The sequence below is a fragment of the Chelmon rostratus genome, chromosome 12, assembly GCF_017976325.1.
Source record: "Chelmon rostratus isolate fCheRos1 chromosome 12, fCheRos1.pri, whole genome shotgun sequence".
Taxonomy (NCBI): Eukaryota; Metazoa; Chordata; class Actinopteri; order Chaetodontiformes; family Chaetodontidae; genus Chelmon; species Chelmon rostratus.
This window is the reverse complement of record NC_055669.1, coordinates 15,256,588-15,276,548: the sequence shown is the minus strand read 5'-3', so window position 1 is coordinate 15,276,548 and position 19,961 is coordinate 15,256,588. Positions and strand designations below refer to the sequence as shown.

The window sequence follows — 19,961 nt, the reverse complement described above, 5'->3', positions numbered from 1 at the left end:
TCAGTTAAGTCAACAAACGCCTGGCTCGCTCCAGCGTTTCCAGTGCAGTACAGCCTAGGAAGCACTTTGCTTTTCTAAATTCTGCTCAGTTATTCACAATTCGAGATGAATTATAATGATGTAGCCTGGAGGAGTTCTGACTCTACAGGGGAGGAAAAAAAACATCTTAAAGAAAGTGCAGCTGCTGTTATCATCATCGTGGCCAAGTTCCCTGACTCCAAGCTAAAGCTGACATTAAGCAATAGAGGGAATCTAAGGTAAATGATGGTTCACAAACAACCCTCCCCCTGGTGTCATCAGGGCTAAAAGAGGTCATGATGAGTCAATTAGGTAGGTACTGACAGACATTAATCACTTCATTTCATGTCAGCAACCAAGAAAACATGGAAATTTATGATCATGCTGGATCTGTAGTTGTGTGATAACTTGTAAAGGAGCCTCACTGTATGTAATTTGGAACTGATTTCATGTTCTCAGACAGTTTTTTGTGTTTAGTTTATGAGCAGTTGTTGCTCTTCAGAGGAATTTCCTTTAATGAACGGCTGAATTTTAACCCAAATAATATTCAGTCATTATTCACTCATTAACTTGAAAGATGCCCCATGGAGATTTCTTTTAAACAAACAAAAGGTATGCTTATGTTCAGTGTTTGTCACCAAAACACACTGTGGTTATTCTTAATGTCCAGTGAACGTTTTGAAGGTATTTCCACTTCCATTCTGGCCTGTTTTTTTTTTTTTTTTTTTTACCTTTCTGTCAATGTTTGTGACAGTGCGGCGTGCTTCCTCATTGCCTTTTTAATGGCACATTTCTACACTTCTACGCATGCCCAGTCAATGGGATGGTGTGAAAGTGTTGACAGCATACAAACATTAGAAATGGAGACCCACACACAAAGGTCAAGATATGAACTTTTCTAGAATGGATCAAACTCCAAGAACTCTGAATGACAACAACACAGAGGAAGCTATGAAACTGTAGTACTGCTCTTTGTGATCAGTAAACTGTTGGTGGTGGAGTGTGGTGAATAGATTTGATCAAACTGATATTTATTACAACACAATGATTTCATTATATAGAATCTTTGGCTCAGGGTATGTTGCACTATTTTTCACTTTCACATGGCCTAGTCCACACATATATGGGTGTTTCTCATAACGTAGTGTTTTCTATGGCCTTTTGTCTACTTTTAGGAAGTGTGCACCGTTACCTCCTTTGTTTAACTTACCTGGGAGAGCCAGAACAAATCCCCATTTTACAAATCCTGCTAGTCGAGGCAGTAGGAGTAGTAGGATTTGTAATTTTGTGACCGTGGCTTGACCAAAATCAGTGACGTTGGCGGAGGCGTGTGTGTCGTGGGAGTGTTGGATTATGTAGCATTTATGTGTAAACATGTAAAAAGTCCTGTTATCAAGGTTAGCACCAGGACAACTTGGTCCTCCATTGCACAAAATCGCCTCATGTAAACAAACAGAGAGATAAAAGCACAAGCCAAAATTCTGTTTTCTCTGTCTACACATCAACACCGAATAACAAATCTGAAGGAGTTTCCCAAATTTCACTGAGCTAAACCTGCTTCTGAGTGTGGACGAAAGGCCAAAACACGTGGAAAAAGCTACATTTTGACAAATACCTTGTGCGTGTGGACTAGGCCTTTATTTTTAGGAATCACTCCACTGTCAGTCCACACATATGATTGCCCTCTTCCTCCATGCATCAATGCTTGTACCAGCAATGGCTTTTTTCAGGCTGCTGATTGGCCAAAGTGGCTTTAGGGTTAAGGTTGTGTCGCCGCCTGCTGGTTTGGCCTGCTTCTGACAATGCTTTGCGGTGTCAAATCAGGAAAGAGGAAAAACCCCTGTTTTAAAAAGTACCTGTGTTGGTGTGGACAAGCCCACGTGCTGAAAAAAAGGACATCCACTCTCACCTGTCACTTGTCTGTAATTAAGCATCCACACCTGATTTGAGTAATTAACTAATTAAAATACCTGTAAGTGCAGGATTTTTGGATATCCACAAAGCTCAGCTGTCAAGCTACATGGACATTCAGCAGCATTATGTAAGTTTTAATTTGCTTTCTCCATATATGAAAGTCACAGTTCAAAAATCCTATGAAATTCACCATTAAATGGGCCTCTTACATTAAGTCCTCTTTGTATGTGAAAATAACAAAAGAGGACATGTCTGGAGCTGATAAAGGAAGAGTCGGAGCAGGAAGATGATACCGAAGGAAGCAAAACAGGAGAAGGAGAGGAGGAGGAGGAGCAGGAGGAGGAGAGTGTGGAGACAAAGGAGGTGATGGCAGCAGACGAGAGCGAAGAAGAGGAAGATGATGATGACGCTCCTGTGCTGAGGGTTATGAGACCAAGGCGACTGTCTCGTTCCCACAGCCAGGAGAGTTTTCCTCGAATGCAGCCGACCAACCATCACCAGGAGGAAGTGGGGAGTTTCTGTGTGTCAGAACGGAGCTCACATGCATTGGATTTAAGTGATGAAGCTACTCCACCTAAACAGGCAGGGTCAGGAAATAAGAAGTGGTCCTGCAGTGGTGGGCTGAGAATAACGGTGAGTATTTTGACACAATTTACGTCAAGATTAAATATCTGGCAACACACAATTTGAATGGAAAAAGAGGTGGCGCTCTGTTGTTTTAAGACCTCCAAGATCAGCCAGCAAAGACATGCACCGCCTAAACTGGCGGTGGAGAAGAAGACGAGCAGGAAAAGGCACAAGAAGGAGCCTCTGGATGTGAGTGCTGGTTTTAAGTTTTCAGTTTAACCTCTAAATCTGCAGCTTACAATGTCGTTTTTTTTTTTTTCACCAATATCCTTTCAAGGAGGAGCTGTTCCCTGAGTGGCTGGTGGACCTGATGGTCAACATTGAAGAGGCAACAACTCACCAACTGCTGGTTGAGTAGCACCCTTCACAGGCCTCGAGGTCAGCGTGGAACATGTCGGGCACATCAACCGATGACCTGACTCATCACGGCTAACATGCCATGATAAGGGCTGGCACTGCTCAAGACTAAAGTCCACGTGAAATGTGCAAGACACTGTTTCTTTTCTATCATTATCAGCGAATAAACACACGTAAAAAAAAATCAGAAAGTACAATAATAAGGCTGCTCACTGCATTATGAAGGTATTTGTTTTTTTTGTGAGATTTTTCACTCACACGCAATGTGGGTAGATGTTTATTTAACTTTAAAGAACATTTTTAAAAAAAGTTTATCTTTTATTTTGTTGACTGTTTGATTTGATTGTGATTTATGTGAATAAGATTAATGTTTAATTAATGGAATGATAAAAAGGTCTGGAAAATAAATGGACAGTTGAAAGCAAAAAAAAGGAGACCAAAGGCATTTCTATATATTTTTCCTAAAGGTGTAAGAAGTACTCCGATCCTTAAGTCAAAGAAGCTTCCATAAAAAAAATGTCAAAAATATTTTATTACAAGTAAATGTCCTGCATTAAAAAGTTTACTTAAGCAAAAGTAGTAAAAGCAATATGTACTGGTATCAAAAGTAAAAGTATTATGCAGAAAAATGGCCCCTATGAGTACAGTTCTTACTGTATTTTTATTTTCAATGACACATTTACAGAAAGCAGTAACTCATTAATATACTGGTATTTATAACCAACAAGAAGCATCATAGTTTTTGTGTGTGCAATGTTATTCTGCAAAGTAACTATAGCCGTCAAATGTGGAGAAAAAAGTACAATCTGCTTCTCACGTGGCAGCGAAGTAAAAGTACAAGTACCTAAAAACTGGACTTAAACACAGTACTTGAGAAAATGGACTTAACCCTTTGAAAGTTATTCCAGAATTAGTGAGTTTATTTCACTCTTTGTGTGCTCATTCCTCAATGTTTCAACCTTTTTTTAAGTTCAAAATGTCAAATAACCATCAAATGCATCGTTACGCTGAAACACTCACCACGAGCAGCATCATGACCGTAAATGAAGGGTCACAGCTGAATATTCATCTGCATCATCTCATCGACTTAAACATGCAGGAGTTTATGGGGTAGTCTGTAGTTCAGCACGACACATTTAGAGATCAGCTCTCTGATTAAAAAAACAACTTAAAGAATGAGAAGCTGTGGGTCACAGAGGTCACAGGGATAGTGGTGCTGGTGTGTAGATCACACATAAAGCAAATCCAGGCATCTGGCATCTGCAGTACATATAGTTATGACAAATACTACACCAAAGAACCGAGCAATTACTACCGTCTTTCTTCAGACAAACATGTTGTGATTCTAGCAGAGTGATCCATAATGTTAGGGTTATGCAATGCTAAAGGGGAATGATCTTGTTTATCTGTCTGCCTGATAAGAGGAACCTTCACCAAAGAGACGAAAGGGACAAGTAGGGTTTGAGTGTGAAAACAGTGTCAAAGCAGAATCTGTCAGCATTACTTCACAAACTAAGTGTTGGTCAGCAACAACAAGAGTTTCTAATCACCAGTCATTATCTCACAGCCTGTAACTCCGTAGATGATGCAGTATTTCTTGTTGTTGGTTCATTACAAGTTAATTGGTTCATTTCTTCAAAAAGCAGCGTTCGTGCCATTGTTGTCATAACCTCCGAGGTAAAGGCACAGATCGGTAATTTGGTCGTCGGGAAAACAGGGTTGTTTTGAAGTACAATCACTTTATGTTCCAAAGTCAATATTGACAGCAGACCTTGTGAACCTGGATCTACGCACGTCAAGCAGGGTCATCCACCGTTTACAGGGGCTTTGTCAAAAATATTTTATATCTGTGGTCAGCGTGTCAATCATTAACACCTCGGAAGGCCAGATCGCTATATAAATACTGCTGGTTCAGAGAAATGACTTTAAAGAAAAGTACAGTCGCACTGAGCAGTTTGCAGGCACAAGTCCAAGAGGAAGAACATATTTATCTGAAGAGCGGAGATGCCTGGATTATATGAGAAGTTGATATTGGTGGCAGCAGTGTCCTCTCTGGCTGTCTGGGCTGCGGCAAGGGCGTCCCCGGTGGTGAGGCCGGAGCCCATCCGCTGCCTCCCCTGCACGCAGGACAAACTGGACAGCTGTCCCGCCATCCCAGCAGACTGCCAGCAGGTGCTGAGGGAGCCCGGCTGTGGCTGCTGCATGGCCTGCGCTCTTGAGAGGGGAGCGTCCTGCGGGGTTCACACGGCCCACTGTGGCGAGGGTCTCCGCTGCACTCCCAGGCCCGGCGAGGCCAGGCCGCTGCACGCTCTGACCAGAGGACAGGGGGTCTGCACTGAAGATCTGGGCCAAGGTAGCCTCAGAGTTTCATGGTTTTCTCTGTTCACTGTTAATATTTGCGACATTTACCATCTTGAAATGTCAAAATGTGACCTCAAAGTAGGGAAAGTGTTGATTAAAAAACAGTATTCTCAGGCCATTATTCTTTTTAAAACCTGGACAGAGGAAGCTGATGGAGTGACTGGCCACGGCTCCCTGCAATACCTGTTGGGTCTCAACGTCCCCGTTGACCCCCAAGACACCGTTGAGGGCCAGGAAAGCATCAAGGCCAAGCTCAATGCCATCCGCAACAAACTGGCACACGAGGTGAGGAGAAAGCATCAATCTAACCAAGATGATTCAAAGTAATTCACCTTCCTTCCACCGGAGGGAGCACTTGGTTTTGAGGATCTGTGGATTTTTGAGAGATAACTGGGATTAGCATGACTTTTTGCAGTATTTGTTTATATGTGGGTGTAGTTCTCACTGTTTGTCTTTCTTTCTTTGCACAGGGACCCTGTCACATTGACCTGCACGCAGCGCTGGACATGATAACCAGCTCTCAGCAGAAACTGGGAGACAAATTCACAACTTTCTACCTCCCCAACTGTGACAAGCAGGGCTTCTACAAGGCCAAGCAGGTGAGACTTGTAGGATTTCACAAACTAAGATGAACCCCACCTGTTGGAGGAGATTCAGCTGTGAACTAGTGGGTGATTTACTCATGCGGTTTGCCATCTCTGCTTCTCTTTCAGTGTGAGTCATCTCTGGTCGGGCCGCCCGCTCGCTGCTGGTGTGTCTCTTCCTGGAACGGGAAGAAGATCCCGGGATCGAGCGACCTGCTCAGTGACTCGGAGTGTCAGCAAGAAGTCACTCACTGAAGGACGGACCCTGTTAACACACACACGCACACACACACACACACGGACACAAGCATGTGTCAGGAAATGGTGTAAATCAACTTGCAACCACCTGATGGACTGACTTCCTTGTACAAAAACACACTCATTCATATAAAATGCAACATCCTATTCGAAAGGAGGAAATTTCCTCTCATTTTATTTACATGATGTATGTATCAACACTTATTTATTCAGAGTTTGTATATTCTTGCTATCATTAACCATTTGTCATTTTTAGATTTTTTATATGTTTGCCTATTTTTTGTAAATAGGGCAACACTGTATACATTTGTGTTTCTGACTAAATAACTCCATTGCTCAAAACCACAGGTCCACAGCTCTGCCAAAACCTCTTCAGGTTTTTTTTTTTTTTTTTTTTTCAAATTCATTCAAAACTGGAGCTGCGCACGGCACGAAACAACACAGCCGCTCATTCATTCAACATGTTGACATTGTCTGAATGTATCTCCATTGGCGTTTCCTCAATGGGTATTGGGGGAAATACTTAAAGTGCCGCAAGTATGTGCACGGTGGCCAAGCACAAACATATCAGGACTCATCCAAGCCACTGTGAGGTTTGGGATGGGTTGTTCTGCATTTGTCTACCTCTACTAGTCTCTGCAGGTCCACAGGTTTAGCAGAGGATTGCTGAGGGCTCTCCTCAGCTACACCTTTTCTCACATTTGGGACATTTGTCTTTTCTTTTTTTTTTGACTTATTCTTGCATATATTCAAGTATTTATTATGATTCACTCGTGTGTTTATGCTTTTGTTTGCTGACAAGATTTTGTGCAGTGAAGCAAATTATTTGTGAACGCTATTTGCATGGAATGCTGCTATTCCGTTATTGGTTTTGTTAAAACAGTGTACATATTCTTGTAATTCTGTGGACAGGCAACTAATTAAAATGTTATTTCAACATGATGGGCTCCTGATTACATGTGTTTTTTTCCTCAGTGTCACACACACTCAAAGCAAGAGAGGCACGACGGAGAGAAAAAAATTAAAATGCAATACATGGATAATTTTATACTGCCTTTATTAAGTAAAAATAGACCTCTGAAGGTTGCATTGTACATGCAAACAGCGTATTTACTCAAACCAAGGCAAGTGATGAACAATATCACCGGCTACACAGAGATCAGAGATAGCGGCTTGTGGCCTTTATCCCGAAAATTCAGCTTATGCAAAGTGACAACAAAACAGTAACAACCACAGCACAGATTGAAGGAAATGTCTCTCTTTCTGTGGCTTGAGATCAAGCATAAAAAAACTTAATACGCACTGTCGTGTTTGAGCTGCACAGTCCAGCAGTCCGACTCCCGGAGGAGCAGGAAGCAGCCGGAAAAAATGGAATTCATAGGAACAGGAATTCATAGTAAGGCACCGCATGCTTACTCTGAAAGATGAAGGCTATTCATACATACAGTACATACATCTTATGCTTGTGGTGACCGCACAAAATGTCTCTATAACAAATCACAAGCATACAAACTACGATAACACATCACAAGCACGTGCACATGTGCAATGCCACTTAGTTGTGCGTAAATGAAGAGCGCGCTCATCAATGTTTGTGACAAGTACAGAGTGTCTCTGTGTTTTAGAGAGTCAGGCTTCTGAGATGTATTCTTGAAGTGTGTCCTCCTCTCAGTCGGTGCCCTGCATGGGTCAGAGACAAACATGAAGAATCCGTCCGTCGACACGGGGTTTTTTTTCCTCCCGGTACCTCTTCCTCTGTTCCCTTTGCCTCAGAAAAGGTCCCACAGGCAACAGATAGAAACAGCAAACATCCATATATCGGCTGAAGCCATCTCTTGACCTCTCTCCCAATATCCTCAGTGTCTCCATTTGTTTACAATTCTTCTCGCGCTCACTCCCACCCTCCCTCCCTCCGTCCTGCTCTGCTCCTATTGGCTCTCGGAGTTGTAGTACTGGGCGTCTCCTCGCTCCTTTCCATCAAAACCTGGCAAAGGCTGCCCGTATTTGTCCACACACCAACAGAAGCCTCGCTTTCTGCCTTTGGATGGACGGCACTGAAAGTGAAGGAAGGGACAAGGTGAAGGGAGGGAAGAGAAGTAAGGGGCGGAGGGGGGGAGGGGGGAGCAGCTAAATGTGCAAATCCAGATGAATATGCAGCATTATGGGTAACAAGCCACTTTACTCAATGAAGTAGAACAGCGATCGTTAAGAGGCATTAATGGTCAGACTGTGCTGAGTCGACGCAGCCTTGGTTATCCAACACGCTGTGGTATTTTGAGCTGCTTTTATGGTCTACCTCCTGTTACACACACATATAGAGACCTTTAAGGTAAACAGAAACCTGGTAAAATATTTGCTTAGTCCCGTTTGTGAACAACTGAGAACCAAGATCTATTTTCAGAAGCTGGTGGCCAGTACGAATCATCTGTTGCTGATTATACCCCACAGCTCCAAATTATGGGTACTACAAATGACTTACAGAGTCTGTGGAGCTACCCGAGGGCTGTTATTTTACTGCCAATTTTACTAAAGGTCAACCTCCACTCTAGTAAAACATGCAGCCATTCATTTCAAGAGCTAAAGCAACTATGCTGCTGCTCCACAGAGGAGACAGAGCTGATCAGGAAGGAAGGCATCCTTATTTAGCTCAATATTTCTGCGGGGTTTGACTGGGAGGCTGATCCCAGCTGGAGTGGCGCTCTCTTGTTGTCAGACCACTGCTGCATAGGAAGCATAGCAGGAGGAGATGTGTTCAATTTAGTACAGTTTCCTGAAAAAAAGGTGCTTCTGCTTCCAGCACTAAATCTGTCCTGGTAGTTTTTCTCTGTGAAGACATTTACTGTCATTAAGAGCAGGAATAAGAGATGTTTTTGCTCAAAATAATGCAAACATCCAAATTAAACTGGCCAACGTGAAATGTCTGCCACTCCTTCAGCGCCTCAGGGCTACCACGGTACACTAGGTCCATTCTGCATAAACAGGGACAATGAGCCTGGCGTTGTGAGGCCGGTTGTGAGACGATTGCAGGTCAAGGAGAACACTTCCATTAAGCAGGAGGGACCGCTGTGTTATAGGAAAAGCTGCCTCGCTGATGCAGTGGCGCGGGAGCCCTAAGTGCCTCCATATGAATGCGTCAGAACCACTCATTTATTACAACCCGATCGTGGGTGAACCATGCGAGCGTGGGGATGGCTGCAGCTCTATTTCTGTGCATGCTTCTCAAAAGTCCAGCAATTATGGGGGGAGCGCATCGGGTGCCGGTGGCCACCTTGACGTCTGTCTCCCTGGGAGGGTTCCCGTTAAACGGCCATCGTCCCAGCCGTCAACCCCGCTGGGGTTTGGCCCCTGCGGTTCCTGTCTCCAGAGGCAGCGGCTAGGGTCTACCTCACTGGTGTGGTGGTGCAATGATGAGGCTCTAATAACTACCAATGAATACAGGAGGACAGCTACGAATCTGTAATTGGGCTGCAGGAGACCTAAAGTTTGAGTCACTCGACTTCAGCACTGAATCTTTATTAATGCAGCATGCAGAAAAGGAAATGTGGGTTTCCTTTTTGCAGCCTCTCAAAGTCGTAAACAAGTTTTTTATCAAGCAGACACAGCCTCTCATGAAATTGATGCATGAATCTATGTTTTTAACAGACAGTCAGTATCAAATGTTTTTTTTTTCCTTTTCTTACCTGTTTTTTCTTATAGAAGCCCTTCTTGTCACAGTTTGGTATGCGGAAACCTCTGGGGTTGAGAATGTCTGTAATCTTGAGGCTGCCGAGAATGCTCTCAATCTCTCTCCGACAGGGACCCTACAGATGAGGGAACACATGAGCAGTTACTTTCTCCAATACTTCAACATCTCCAGCTCAGACTTTCAGAAAGCAATCCATTTTGCTGGGGTCATTTTGACACAAAGTCTCTGTTTTGCTTTGTTTTGTTTTGTTTTTTTAAGATACAGACGTTAACAAAGCTGACTCACGCTGCATCACACACCGCTCTGCTGTAATACCTAAACAATGGTGGCTGCAATATGAAAGAGGTGAAGGATGAGAAATTAATTCATCTCACCGACTTGCAGCAGCTTAACAGTTTGCCAAAGCTGCTTAGAACTCTTACACTTTACACAAAGGATGGGGGATAAAGTGAATTCAAAAAGCTCAAAGAAGGAGCCAAAAGGCTTGTCCTCAAGTCCAAGTGCTCCAGTCACTAATCAAAGCAGCCAGTCAGAGCCCATTACTAGTGTGTGCTCACTTCTCTGGCCAAAGAGAAGATCAAAATAGCAGCAGGGCTTCCCAACAGGCACTCACATAGGCCAATCCATCATTCGTTGGCTCCCAGTACACCCGGCACGCGGACGCCTTGTGGCCAAACAACCGCCTGACCCGGGTCAGCCGCAGGGCCATCGTACCCGCTCGCTGCTATGCCATTCTGCTGCTCGCGATGCCTGCCAACCATCAGCACTACCGCTACCCAAAACATTTCATCACCCGCAGGGGGAGAAAAACACCAAAACACAGAGGAAGAGGAGAAAAACATTCCTCCAGTATGCTCTGAAGACAGAAAAATATTGGTTGTGGTACTTACATACTCAGGCTCCTGTTTGGTCTCCAGAGAGAAGTTTTGCTGGTCTGTGATGAGTGGTCCCGGCAGCTCCTCCATTTTAAAGCTCTGGGTTCGCTTCTGCTGCTCCCGTCTGAGGACCTCTGACTTGGCAGAGGGGAAGAAGGGGTGAAGCGGAGGTCTCAGGGGCCCCGTGGGTCTGTAGGTGCTGTACGCGGTCTGAGGGCCCGAGCCGGTGGAATTCCTCTCCTCGTCCTGGGTCTCAATATTCTCTGCTGAAGTTTGAGAACGACACGTTTTTATTCACATAAAAGCACACGAGGACATATAATCTTCCATTTAAGGATGCATTTTTAATGCTGATTCAGACATACTGATTTGTTTTCAGCTAAATGAGGGTCACTTTGAGGGTCATGAGTGATCCGTTTTTCAGAAGCAGTTCTTGAGATGACGTATATCTTCCGATCTTGGCAGGAAATTGACTGAAATATGCAAGATGAGTGCCACCGCTTGGTTCCACATGTGTTTCTGGCCTTAAACTTTGAACCCCTGAAGCTGAAACTATCTGAAAGTGGGACAGAACTCAAAATCATCCTGACCGAAAAATCAGCATTTAGTCATTGCTAACGGATTCAGGGAGGTTCAGGTCTTGGCATTGAGCTGCAAACGGAAACATCTTCCTGATACTGAGCTGCACCTCTCTTTGGCGCCATCAAACTCTAACTCTTATGCTTCAACCTGCCTCATCTGCTCTCTCTTTCCATGAATGAAGGGAATCTAAAAGCTGAAACCATCAGTGGTTTTGGCTTTCACCCGGATTCTACTCTCATTGACCGTGTGTTATAGTAGAAACACCTTCCCAAAATTTGAGGCAATAAATTCTGTAACTACTCCTTTAAAGAAGCCTCCCATCAACATCATCTCATGTGATTATATTAGAAGCTTGTAGATTCAGTGAGGGTGATAAATAAACAGTATGCTACACATTAATGTGCACGGACAACGATTTAAAGACGTTCTTAAACCTTCAGCAGCAGTATCTGGAGTGCGCACGGGACGCACAAGGCAAAGGTGCACGCAGAAGATTTACCTGGCAGCTCATTGAGTGGAGGTGTCGGTCTGGCGGCGGGTCGTTTGCTAGTAGCGTTTGCACAGATCCCCCGTCCCTCCAGCAGAGCCTGCAGGGGTTTCGTCTCACCGGGCTGATGCTGACAAGTCAGTCCGGAGCCACATCTCCCAGTGTACACGCCGCACGGCTGGCCGAAGCTCAGCGCGCAAGTCATGCAGCAGCCGCAGCCCGGTTCGCGGACCTTCTCGGCGCAGTCCTTGGGTAAAGGTTTGCACAAAAGCCGCGCTCCAGCGTCACATGGCTCGCATTTGATAACCGGTCCGACCGCACCTGACCTCCGGGTGAACGATGTCAGGACAAAAGTCATGCAAAGTGCGCGAAAACAGGAATCCATTGTGGCGTCTGAGCGCGTATGTGCGGTGCCGAAGTGAGGAAGTGCAGTGTCCTGCTGTGGTGACTTTTCACTGGGCAGCTTCCCTCTCATTCACATAAAGCCACCGGACAAAACATCTCAATATATAGACCCCAGTGACTGTAGTCACACCCCCGAATAGCTTGCGGTCCACTGATTGCCTCGGCTCCGTTATTCCTTTAAAGCCGTCAGAGCTGCAACATTGCGGGGTTCGCGCAGACCAGGAGAATAACATTTATGGTATGTCTCCGTAAGATTATTTTGGTTCAAATAAAATAGAAAAATTTAAACAATTAGCTTGGCTGTGGGATTTAGTTGAGCTCTTAATGATTTCAATACATTTCAGCATATAATGCAGTTGTCAGGCTGTTAGTCAGGGAAATAATCGTGTTACTCGAGAGGAAAATACGCACAAAAGTTTGTAATGTGCATTAACTCTGAGTCTGAAGAGCACACACACACACACACACACACACACACACACACACACACACACACACACACACACACAGGAGCGCGTCCAAGCATCCATTCTAAGATTCATTCATAGGGGGCGCCAGAAGTGTGTGTATCTATATAAGTAAGTGTGTGTGTGTGTGTGTGTGTGTGTGTGCGCGCGCGCGCGCGCGCGTGCGTGTGTGCGTGCGTGTGTCCACTGATCTGCAGCCCTACAGGCTGCTGTGGATGGCCCTGCCTGACCTGTATATGGTTTAAGCTCATAAACTGTGACCAATCCAAGCATAAGATGATTATTTCAAGCTTTGATACTGGTAACTACAAGAGTGCAGCCCTCTAACAGATGACACGTGAAAGAATGGAAACAAAGCCAGTGGTGGAATGTATCTAAGTACATTTACTCAAGTACTGAAGTATTATTTTGTGGTACTTGTGTGCCAACTTCACGTTCCACTTTATTCTTCCCCTCACCCACATTTTTGAGGCGACTGTTGTGCTTTTTACTCCACTATGTATTTCACAGCTACATTTACTGCTTTACAGAATAATACTTTACATACAAAAATGTTAGAGCTGAAAAAAACAGCAGTGTGGGAAATTCTCCACCTTGCCCATCTAGAATATTATAATACTGCACATTAATTTATCAGTAAAACACTAGAAGGGATAAGTCTGCATGATGAGTACTTTTACTTTTAAAACTCGCAGAAACATGCATTTATACACTTGTTACTCATGACCTTATTGACTGTGAGACATTCTACATGCCCCTTATTTATGCTTGTATGCAGGTTATATGATGGAGATATAGTTGATCTTTCCTCTCTTGGCATTTTCAATTAATTCTACAGAGCTGTGGCTTCAAAAGCCTGCAAAGAAGTAGCATTAATCTGAGTTGCAGACTTGATGTTTGACGAAGGTGATCCAAGTGATGGGTACTCTGTAGTGAACAGGTTTCATGCTGGCCAGATGAAAGTCAGAATGAAATTCAGCCGCAAGATCTGCTGCTATCAGTCCATGCAATCAGTTTGGTTCAAAACATGGAGAAAATCCAACGGCCGAACATAAGTCAAGGTGACCTGCCCATATGGTATTCAGCGTGTGCAAAAAAAAACAAACATGCACCTCGTGTACCTGCTCCTCACACGTACAGTAAAGCAGCAGTCTCTGAACTTGCTCTTAGGACGTGTGACATAGTTGGGCCTGTTCTAGTTATTTGTCAGTGCTACAAAGCAGACCTTAAAATAAGGACACATACCACACGTGTAAGTGAGAAAATTCCTGAGTAATTACGTCTGTAGTGTTTTTAGCTCCACTATTAATTGGTTACAGATGAGAGAGGGAATACACTGGCACAAAATGTCCAAAATACCTCAAAAGAATAACAGCAGGAGAGGCGAGTTATACAGTTCCTCTTTGCTTTTGAAATTTCTTGGAAGCCAGCGTCAAATCGGTTGCCAACAAGCCCTGGCGTACTGCCGCCTGTTAACAGACAGGTCTACAGCAGAGCAGCACTCAGTGGAATGCCAAACATTTGTTTCATAAGCTGAAAAAAAAAGCCTGCTGATTTTCCTCCCTCTCCTCCGCTCAGAGCCCTTTGGAAGGGGGTCTCTCAGCCACCTGTGCATATTCAGCATAGCAGAGGAGAGCGTCGGGCACGGGGAGTAATGTACTGAAGGAATGTCGTCCCGCCGAGCAGCCACTCAATAAAGAGGGAGTGTGAAGAATTTGCCTTTGCACACACAGGATATTACTGTACATGTGTTTAACATAACCTGCTGTCAGAGGCTACACTGGCCGACCGCAATTGTCAAGTCCTAATCCGGAGCAATTTTCCACTGTTTTAGGATGATTTGGACAAATCGGATACACTGGCTTGAAGCTCTGGGAGTGCTCCGCACTGGCTCCAGCAGCTGAGCTGTAGCTTACTGCAGGCTAAATATAAAATAGTTACTGAGTGTCACACATGTTCTCAGTTTCATCTTGTAAAAGCCATTGGTTGCTATTATTATTATTATTATATTTCTATATCTGTATCTAGCATCACGACACAGCAACTTCACTTATTAAAGCCAGATAGTTTTGGCTTTTGGGTATAAAAAGTTCTTCACAGCACTGTAAAATATAATTTCAAAAAATCAACACCAGCACGTCAGTTTGCATCTTACATCTGTAGATTTTATGCATCATGTAAACTGATCCTTTAAACATATTTATCACTGTGTGGATGAAAACGAGCTCGACGTTAACGTTAATTTGATGCAGTGAATCAGGAGCAGAAAGAAAATAATATAGTTTATATGACTGATGCATGAGCAGAACTCCTTCCCATTCAAAAGCGCTGATGTGCCACATGTAATAATGCTTCTCTCCCCATGTCTGGCTCTGTCAGCGGGGGTTTTGCTCGGTGTTGAGCGCAGAGATGGAGGGGATGGTGTTACTGTAGTGACGGAGAAAAGCACAAGAATCTGCAGCGTGGGCCAAAGCTCACAGATTGGAAAGCACATAGTTTAATCAGCTGGAGGTCTGCAGAACATGTCCGGGTTAACTCAAGAGAAGGGTGTGTGTGTGTGTGAGTGTGTGTGTGTGCGCACGCCCCTCACTCTCAAACACCAACCATCTCTTTCCCCATCCTTACCTGGAATTTGGGATGGCAGTGGGGGTCTGCCATGTCTGGGGAGAGAGAGAGTGTGTTTGGAAACATATTGTGTGTAGGTGTGTTGGAAGAAGAGGGGAGGGGGTGGGACTGTTTGGGAACGAGGCTGCCGCAGATCACATGACAGGTCTGGTACGGTCACTGCTATTCTTTTTTTCCTCCCCATAGTCTCATGACCGTCTCCTGTATAATTGCCCGTCTGAGGGCTTCTCGAGCAGACTCTCGTCGCGGATGAATTGGACGCAAAGGTCTCCATTATGATTAATATGATCATCTTTTCCCTTTGATCCGGCGCTGGCTGGCACCCACGCGGAGCTTCAACAATTATCCGATTATTAGATGTGGTTTGAATGGTGGACAAAATCAAGAGCCAAAAGGGCAAAGGCCACCTTTCATCTAATTCCAGGGTCGGTTAATTATTTTTTTGGAGTGGTCTGTTCGCGGAGCTGTCACGGTCCCCACTTCTGGAGGCTTGGCCCCCGAGGCAGTCCAAGGCTGTAATTAGGCCTGAGCAAAGTGGAGGACGGAGAGAGAGGAACTCTCAGCACTCAGCCTGACGGATTGCAGAGTGCTCGGAAGTGGGCTGAGAGTGGCGCCGCTCACTTTGGGCCCCGAATCCCCCCCAGACAGTACCACTTCCTACGTCTGTATTTCTCTGTCTCGTATAGGCACATTAGGACTTTTGAACATGTATGTGCATTTCCTCACATGTGCAAAACATATTGATTCTTTGTCACTGAGCCTTGTTATTTAACAACCATAGTAAATGAACTACATGGAAAGCATGGTTGTAATGTGTGCGCTGCCCTTGAAACTGTTTTGAATTGAGTACAAAGTACTGCTTCATTCATGCTTCTTTTATCTTTTTTTTTTCTTCCAGTGTTTGAGGCCCACAATCAAATGATTTAAATACAAATGAAACCAGCAGCTACATGTAATTTATTCTCGCACTGCGATGTGTCATTTTCTCGCTGACACCAACACACCATTACTCATCGTAAACAAAGACAAAATTATAGCTGGCGGAGGAGGGAATATCTCTTGCAGATGCAGGGCCTACAATGCTCCATTTATTTCATAAGTGATGGAGGTCTGTGGCTGCGTCACGTGGTCGGATGCAGAAGTAAAGAGAACAGACTGAAAGTCAGCCTGTAAAAAGCTCTGTCTGTCTCTGACAGATTTACCCACTTTATCTAATTCACTTTCCACAGGATCAGCATGCAGCGTTGCATTATATCTGCATTCATTCTCCTTCTGTTGTTTAATCTCTTTCATGCAGTTATTTGTAACTGTTACTGTGTAGTTTCTGGTGTAGTTTACTTTGTTGGTCGATGTTTGGGAGAAGTCAATGGAGACTATTCACGAGTTACAATAAATTAACAAGGTGTTTAATTTTTAGTGCTGCCAGGGATTTTTCACTGCTGTCACAGTCTGCTTTCTGCTCCTCCATCTTCTTCTTCTTCTTCCTCTCCTCCGCCATCATCTTCTTCTTCTTTTTCTTCTCCTCCGTCAGCTTCTTCTGTCTCTTCTTCCTCCTTCTTCTCATTTTCTGCCTCCTCTTTCTCGTTCTTCTCCTGCTACTCCTCCCCCTCTTCCATCTGTTTCTCCTCTCTGTCCTCCTCCTCCTCCTTCTTCTCGTCCCTCTTCTTCATCATCTTCTTCTACTCCTTCTCCTTCCCGGAGAAGAAGAAGGGGGGGCCCTTCTTCTTCTCCGTCTCCTTCTCCTCCTCCATCTTCTTCCTTTTCTACCTCTCCTTTTCATTATTCTCTACCTCCATCTTGTCTGTTTCTTCTTCTTCTCTTTCTCTTTCTTCTTCTTTTTCACCTCCTCCTCCTCCTTCTTCTCTTTTTCTTCCTCCTCCTCCTTCTTCTCCCTCTCCTCCTTATTCTTCTTCTCCTTCTCCTCCATCCGCTTCTTCTCCTCCTCCAAGACGAAGAAGGATGAGAAGAAGGAGGAGGTCCTTCTTCTCATCCTTCTTTGTCTCCTTCTCTTCCTGCTCCTCCTCCTCCTCCTCCTCATTCTCCTTCTCCTCCTTCATCTTCTTCTTCTTCTTCTGGAGTTAGGGAGTATCTGAAAAGATCATGGGACTACCTCAGCTAATCTGACCCACACACCAGCAGCTTTGGTGGTTGGACCACACATCTGACGGGGCTGAGGAGGTACACCGCTCCAAAACAAAAAAACACCTTTCCTGAAGCCATGATGTAAACACAAATTCACATCACAAAGGCACCACTTGACCCTTGTGCTGTTTCCAGGTCAGTGACAATGACCATGGTCCAGGAGACCCCTCCAGACCTGCTACCCTCCAGTTAATGGGTCATCTTTTAGACAGCAATACATCACAAACTGACTTGGTTTATCTGTGTACAGCACAGAAATGTGCAGCTTCGACAGTTTTACATCATTTTGAAACGATTCTAGAATAAATTAAAAGTCCGTACTGCATTACTCGTTAACAACTAATGAGCCATTGATGGTGTTGGGCATCATCTTGACCTGACCTCAACGTGGCCCATTATGAAAGCACACAATTAATCTTGCAGTGTGTTTTGAGGTTTCAGCGTCTGCTGAAAACCAAACAGGGGCCTCAAATTGTGCAGCCATCCCACAATGCACTTTCTATTTTTGCTCCCCAACCTTTATTCTGCCTCAGAGGAAAAGAGATGAGCCCTGCCCCTCTAATTAAGTGGCCGTAAAAATGCTGCAGAGCTGGGGTGCTGGGGGAATGAGAATGAGCTCTGTCAGCCTGATGAACAGGGCCTTTCACCTCCACATTATCTGCAACGTGAAACTCGATTGGCTTCAGCCCGCTAGTGTGAATCTGTGAAGTTTATTGGAAAGCTGCTATTTGTTGAGACAGGCTTACTGTATGTGACAGGCTTAATCAGTGTCTGTTACGGGTTCTTGCTCAGGTCAGGAATGTCAACACAATAGCAGTGATTATATTACAGAGGCTCATCAGCGGCTGCCATGAGCAGGTTAAGGGTTGGGAAATAAGCTCTTGTCTGTTTTTCTGTTAAGTGCATCCTCCTATATCATTAATTATCTTGCTAATAGTAAATATTAAGACATATAAATCAAGCTTGATGGGGAGTCACTGCAGCGCAGAGTTAGGCCTACATAGCTCACTCATGCAAACTGTTATTAGCTGTGTGAAATACTGTCTCTCCTGACAGATTCCTCTGTAGTCTAATGTTGCTCCGTTTTCTGGACTTTCCCCGCCTTGTTTTATTTTGAGACCACTCTGCACTAAATAACAGAGGGAGACGGGCTCTGGGCTCTCTGCAGTCGCCACACCTGGGCCTCGCTTCCTTCCTGCCCTCCCCGGGAATTCTTCACTTTCACCACCTGCAGAGGGACAGTAGTGAGGGGGGCGGAGGGAGGGCCTACCCCATTACACCTTTCCTCCCTCCTTGGCTAGGCTCTGCAATTTTATTCCCCCTCAGCACCGTTGGAGCAACTTGTCCAGGCTTGTGGGGAGGTAAAATCCTCTTTTACTGCACTTCACAAATGAGACACTGGGCATGTGTGTGTTGGAATCTGTACATATGTATTGTGTGTGTATGTCTGTGTCTGTGTCAGCCCTATTTAAAGATGTGGTGGTGGTCCACTCAAGTCTGTCACAATTACTATTGCACCTTTAAGCTACTGCCAAGTAAGTTCATTTTGACTGGGGGAATAAGCCACGTCGCAGAACCACTCCACTCGCGTGCAGGTCCATAAGTGTTGTGTTGCTACTGTCCTCTGCTGGCTGCAAGTTGAACTGAAGCAATTCATTTCTCTACAGTAACATCAAAGCAGCGTTTCCTCCGCACTGACCCCTGGGCAGAAGTGTCATGATAGTATATTGGGAGATTAGCTACTACTGGAAGACACTGAAGCTGGAAACCAGTGTGTGACTAACACTCCAGTTGTTGTGGCTGAGTCTTGAGAGCTGTGGATGCTGTTTTCGTTTCAGCTCAGTGTGCTTAACCCCTTAAACAGTGGCCTGCTGGTGAGTCATTAAACACACTTGATGTGCAGCCAAACATTATCAAAACCCACAGAACTGTGTTTAAAGTTCTATTGGAGACCCAAAGTTTCCAAAATTGACCAGATATGATCCCGATGCACAAGACATCCACAACATTTCTATTAGGAAAAACATGGAGTCCTGGCTTTTGAACGTTTCACTCAGTGTAAACATCAGAGAGCTTCAGTGCAGAGCTGGAACGAGCTTACACAGAATGTAAAGGTGATGCTGTCAGAGAGAGTGGAATAAAATGATTTTAACAAAGAAGAAACAAACTGTAGGAAACTGTTTAACAGATAAGTTCAACATGAAGGGAAATGTACATATTCGCTTTCTTGTTTTGTTTTCTTGTCGAAGTTTGATTATTGGTTCCCAATTTAGACTCACCAAAGCTTCACAGGGTGTCACGAGGGCTTCTTGATTCTAAGGGGTGTGAGAAAACTTATCATTCGGACTATATCAGATCATTTCTGTCAATAAAACTGGACAAAAGTGTTATTTGTAAAGTTCAGATATTAACAGTGAGGACCTGAACGGAGCTATATCCAGAGAGCCTTCACTCTCTGTTAAACCTCGTCCTGCATTAGAAAAGTACACAGCTAAAACCACCAAAGTGCTAACAGAGCAATGGCCAATCAGAGAAGAAGAAAACACTGAATTTGTTCACGGTTAATTGTGCAGT

The 19,961-nt window shown here is 44.4% G+C and overlaps 2 protein-coding genes across 2 annotated transcripts; one reads left to right on the top strand and one right to left on the bottom strand.

The window, feature by feature from the left end:
- Positions 1–4,920: 4,920 nt before the first annotated feature.
- LOC121614565 (insulin-like growth factor-binding protein 1) lies at positions 4,921–6,116 on the top strand. Its single transcript, XM_041948502.1, has 4 exons — positions 4,921–5,269; positions 5,420–5,562; positions 5,748–5,876; positions 5,991–6,116. The coding sequence occupies exons 1-4, from the start codon at positions 4,921–4,923 to the stop codon at positions 6,114–6,116; spliced, it is 747 nt and encodes a 248-aa protein (XP_041804436.1).
- Positions 6,117–7,202: 1,086 nt separating this feature from the next.
- Positions 7,203–12,207, bottom strand: LOC121615058 (insulin-like growth factor-binding protein 3). Its single transcript, XM_041949224.1, has 4 exons — positions 11,761–12,207; positions 10,695–10,945; positions 9,800–9,919; positions 7,203–8,173 (listed from the first exon to the last, which is right to left on the bottom strand). The coding sequence occupies exons 1-4, from the start codon at positions 12,131–12,133 to the stop codon at positions 8,048–8,050; spliced, it is 870 nt and encodes a 289-aa protein (XP_041805158.1). The 5' UTR covers positions 12,134–12,207; the 3' UTR covers positions 7,203–8,047.
- Positions 12,208–19,961: the final 7,754 nt, after the last annotated feature.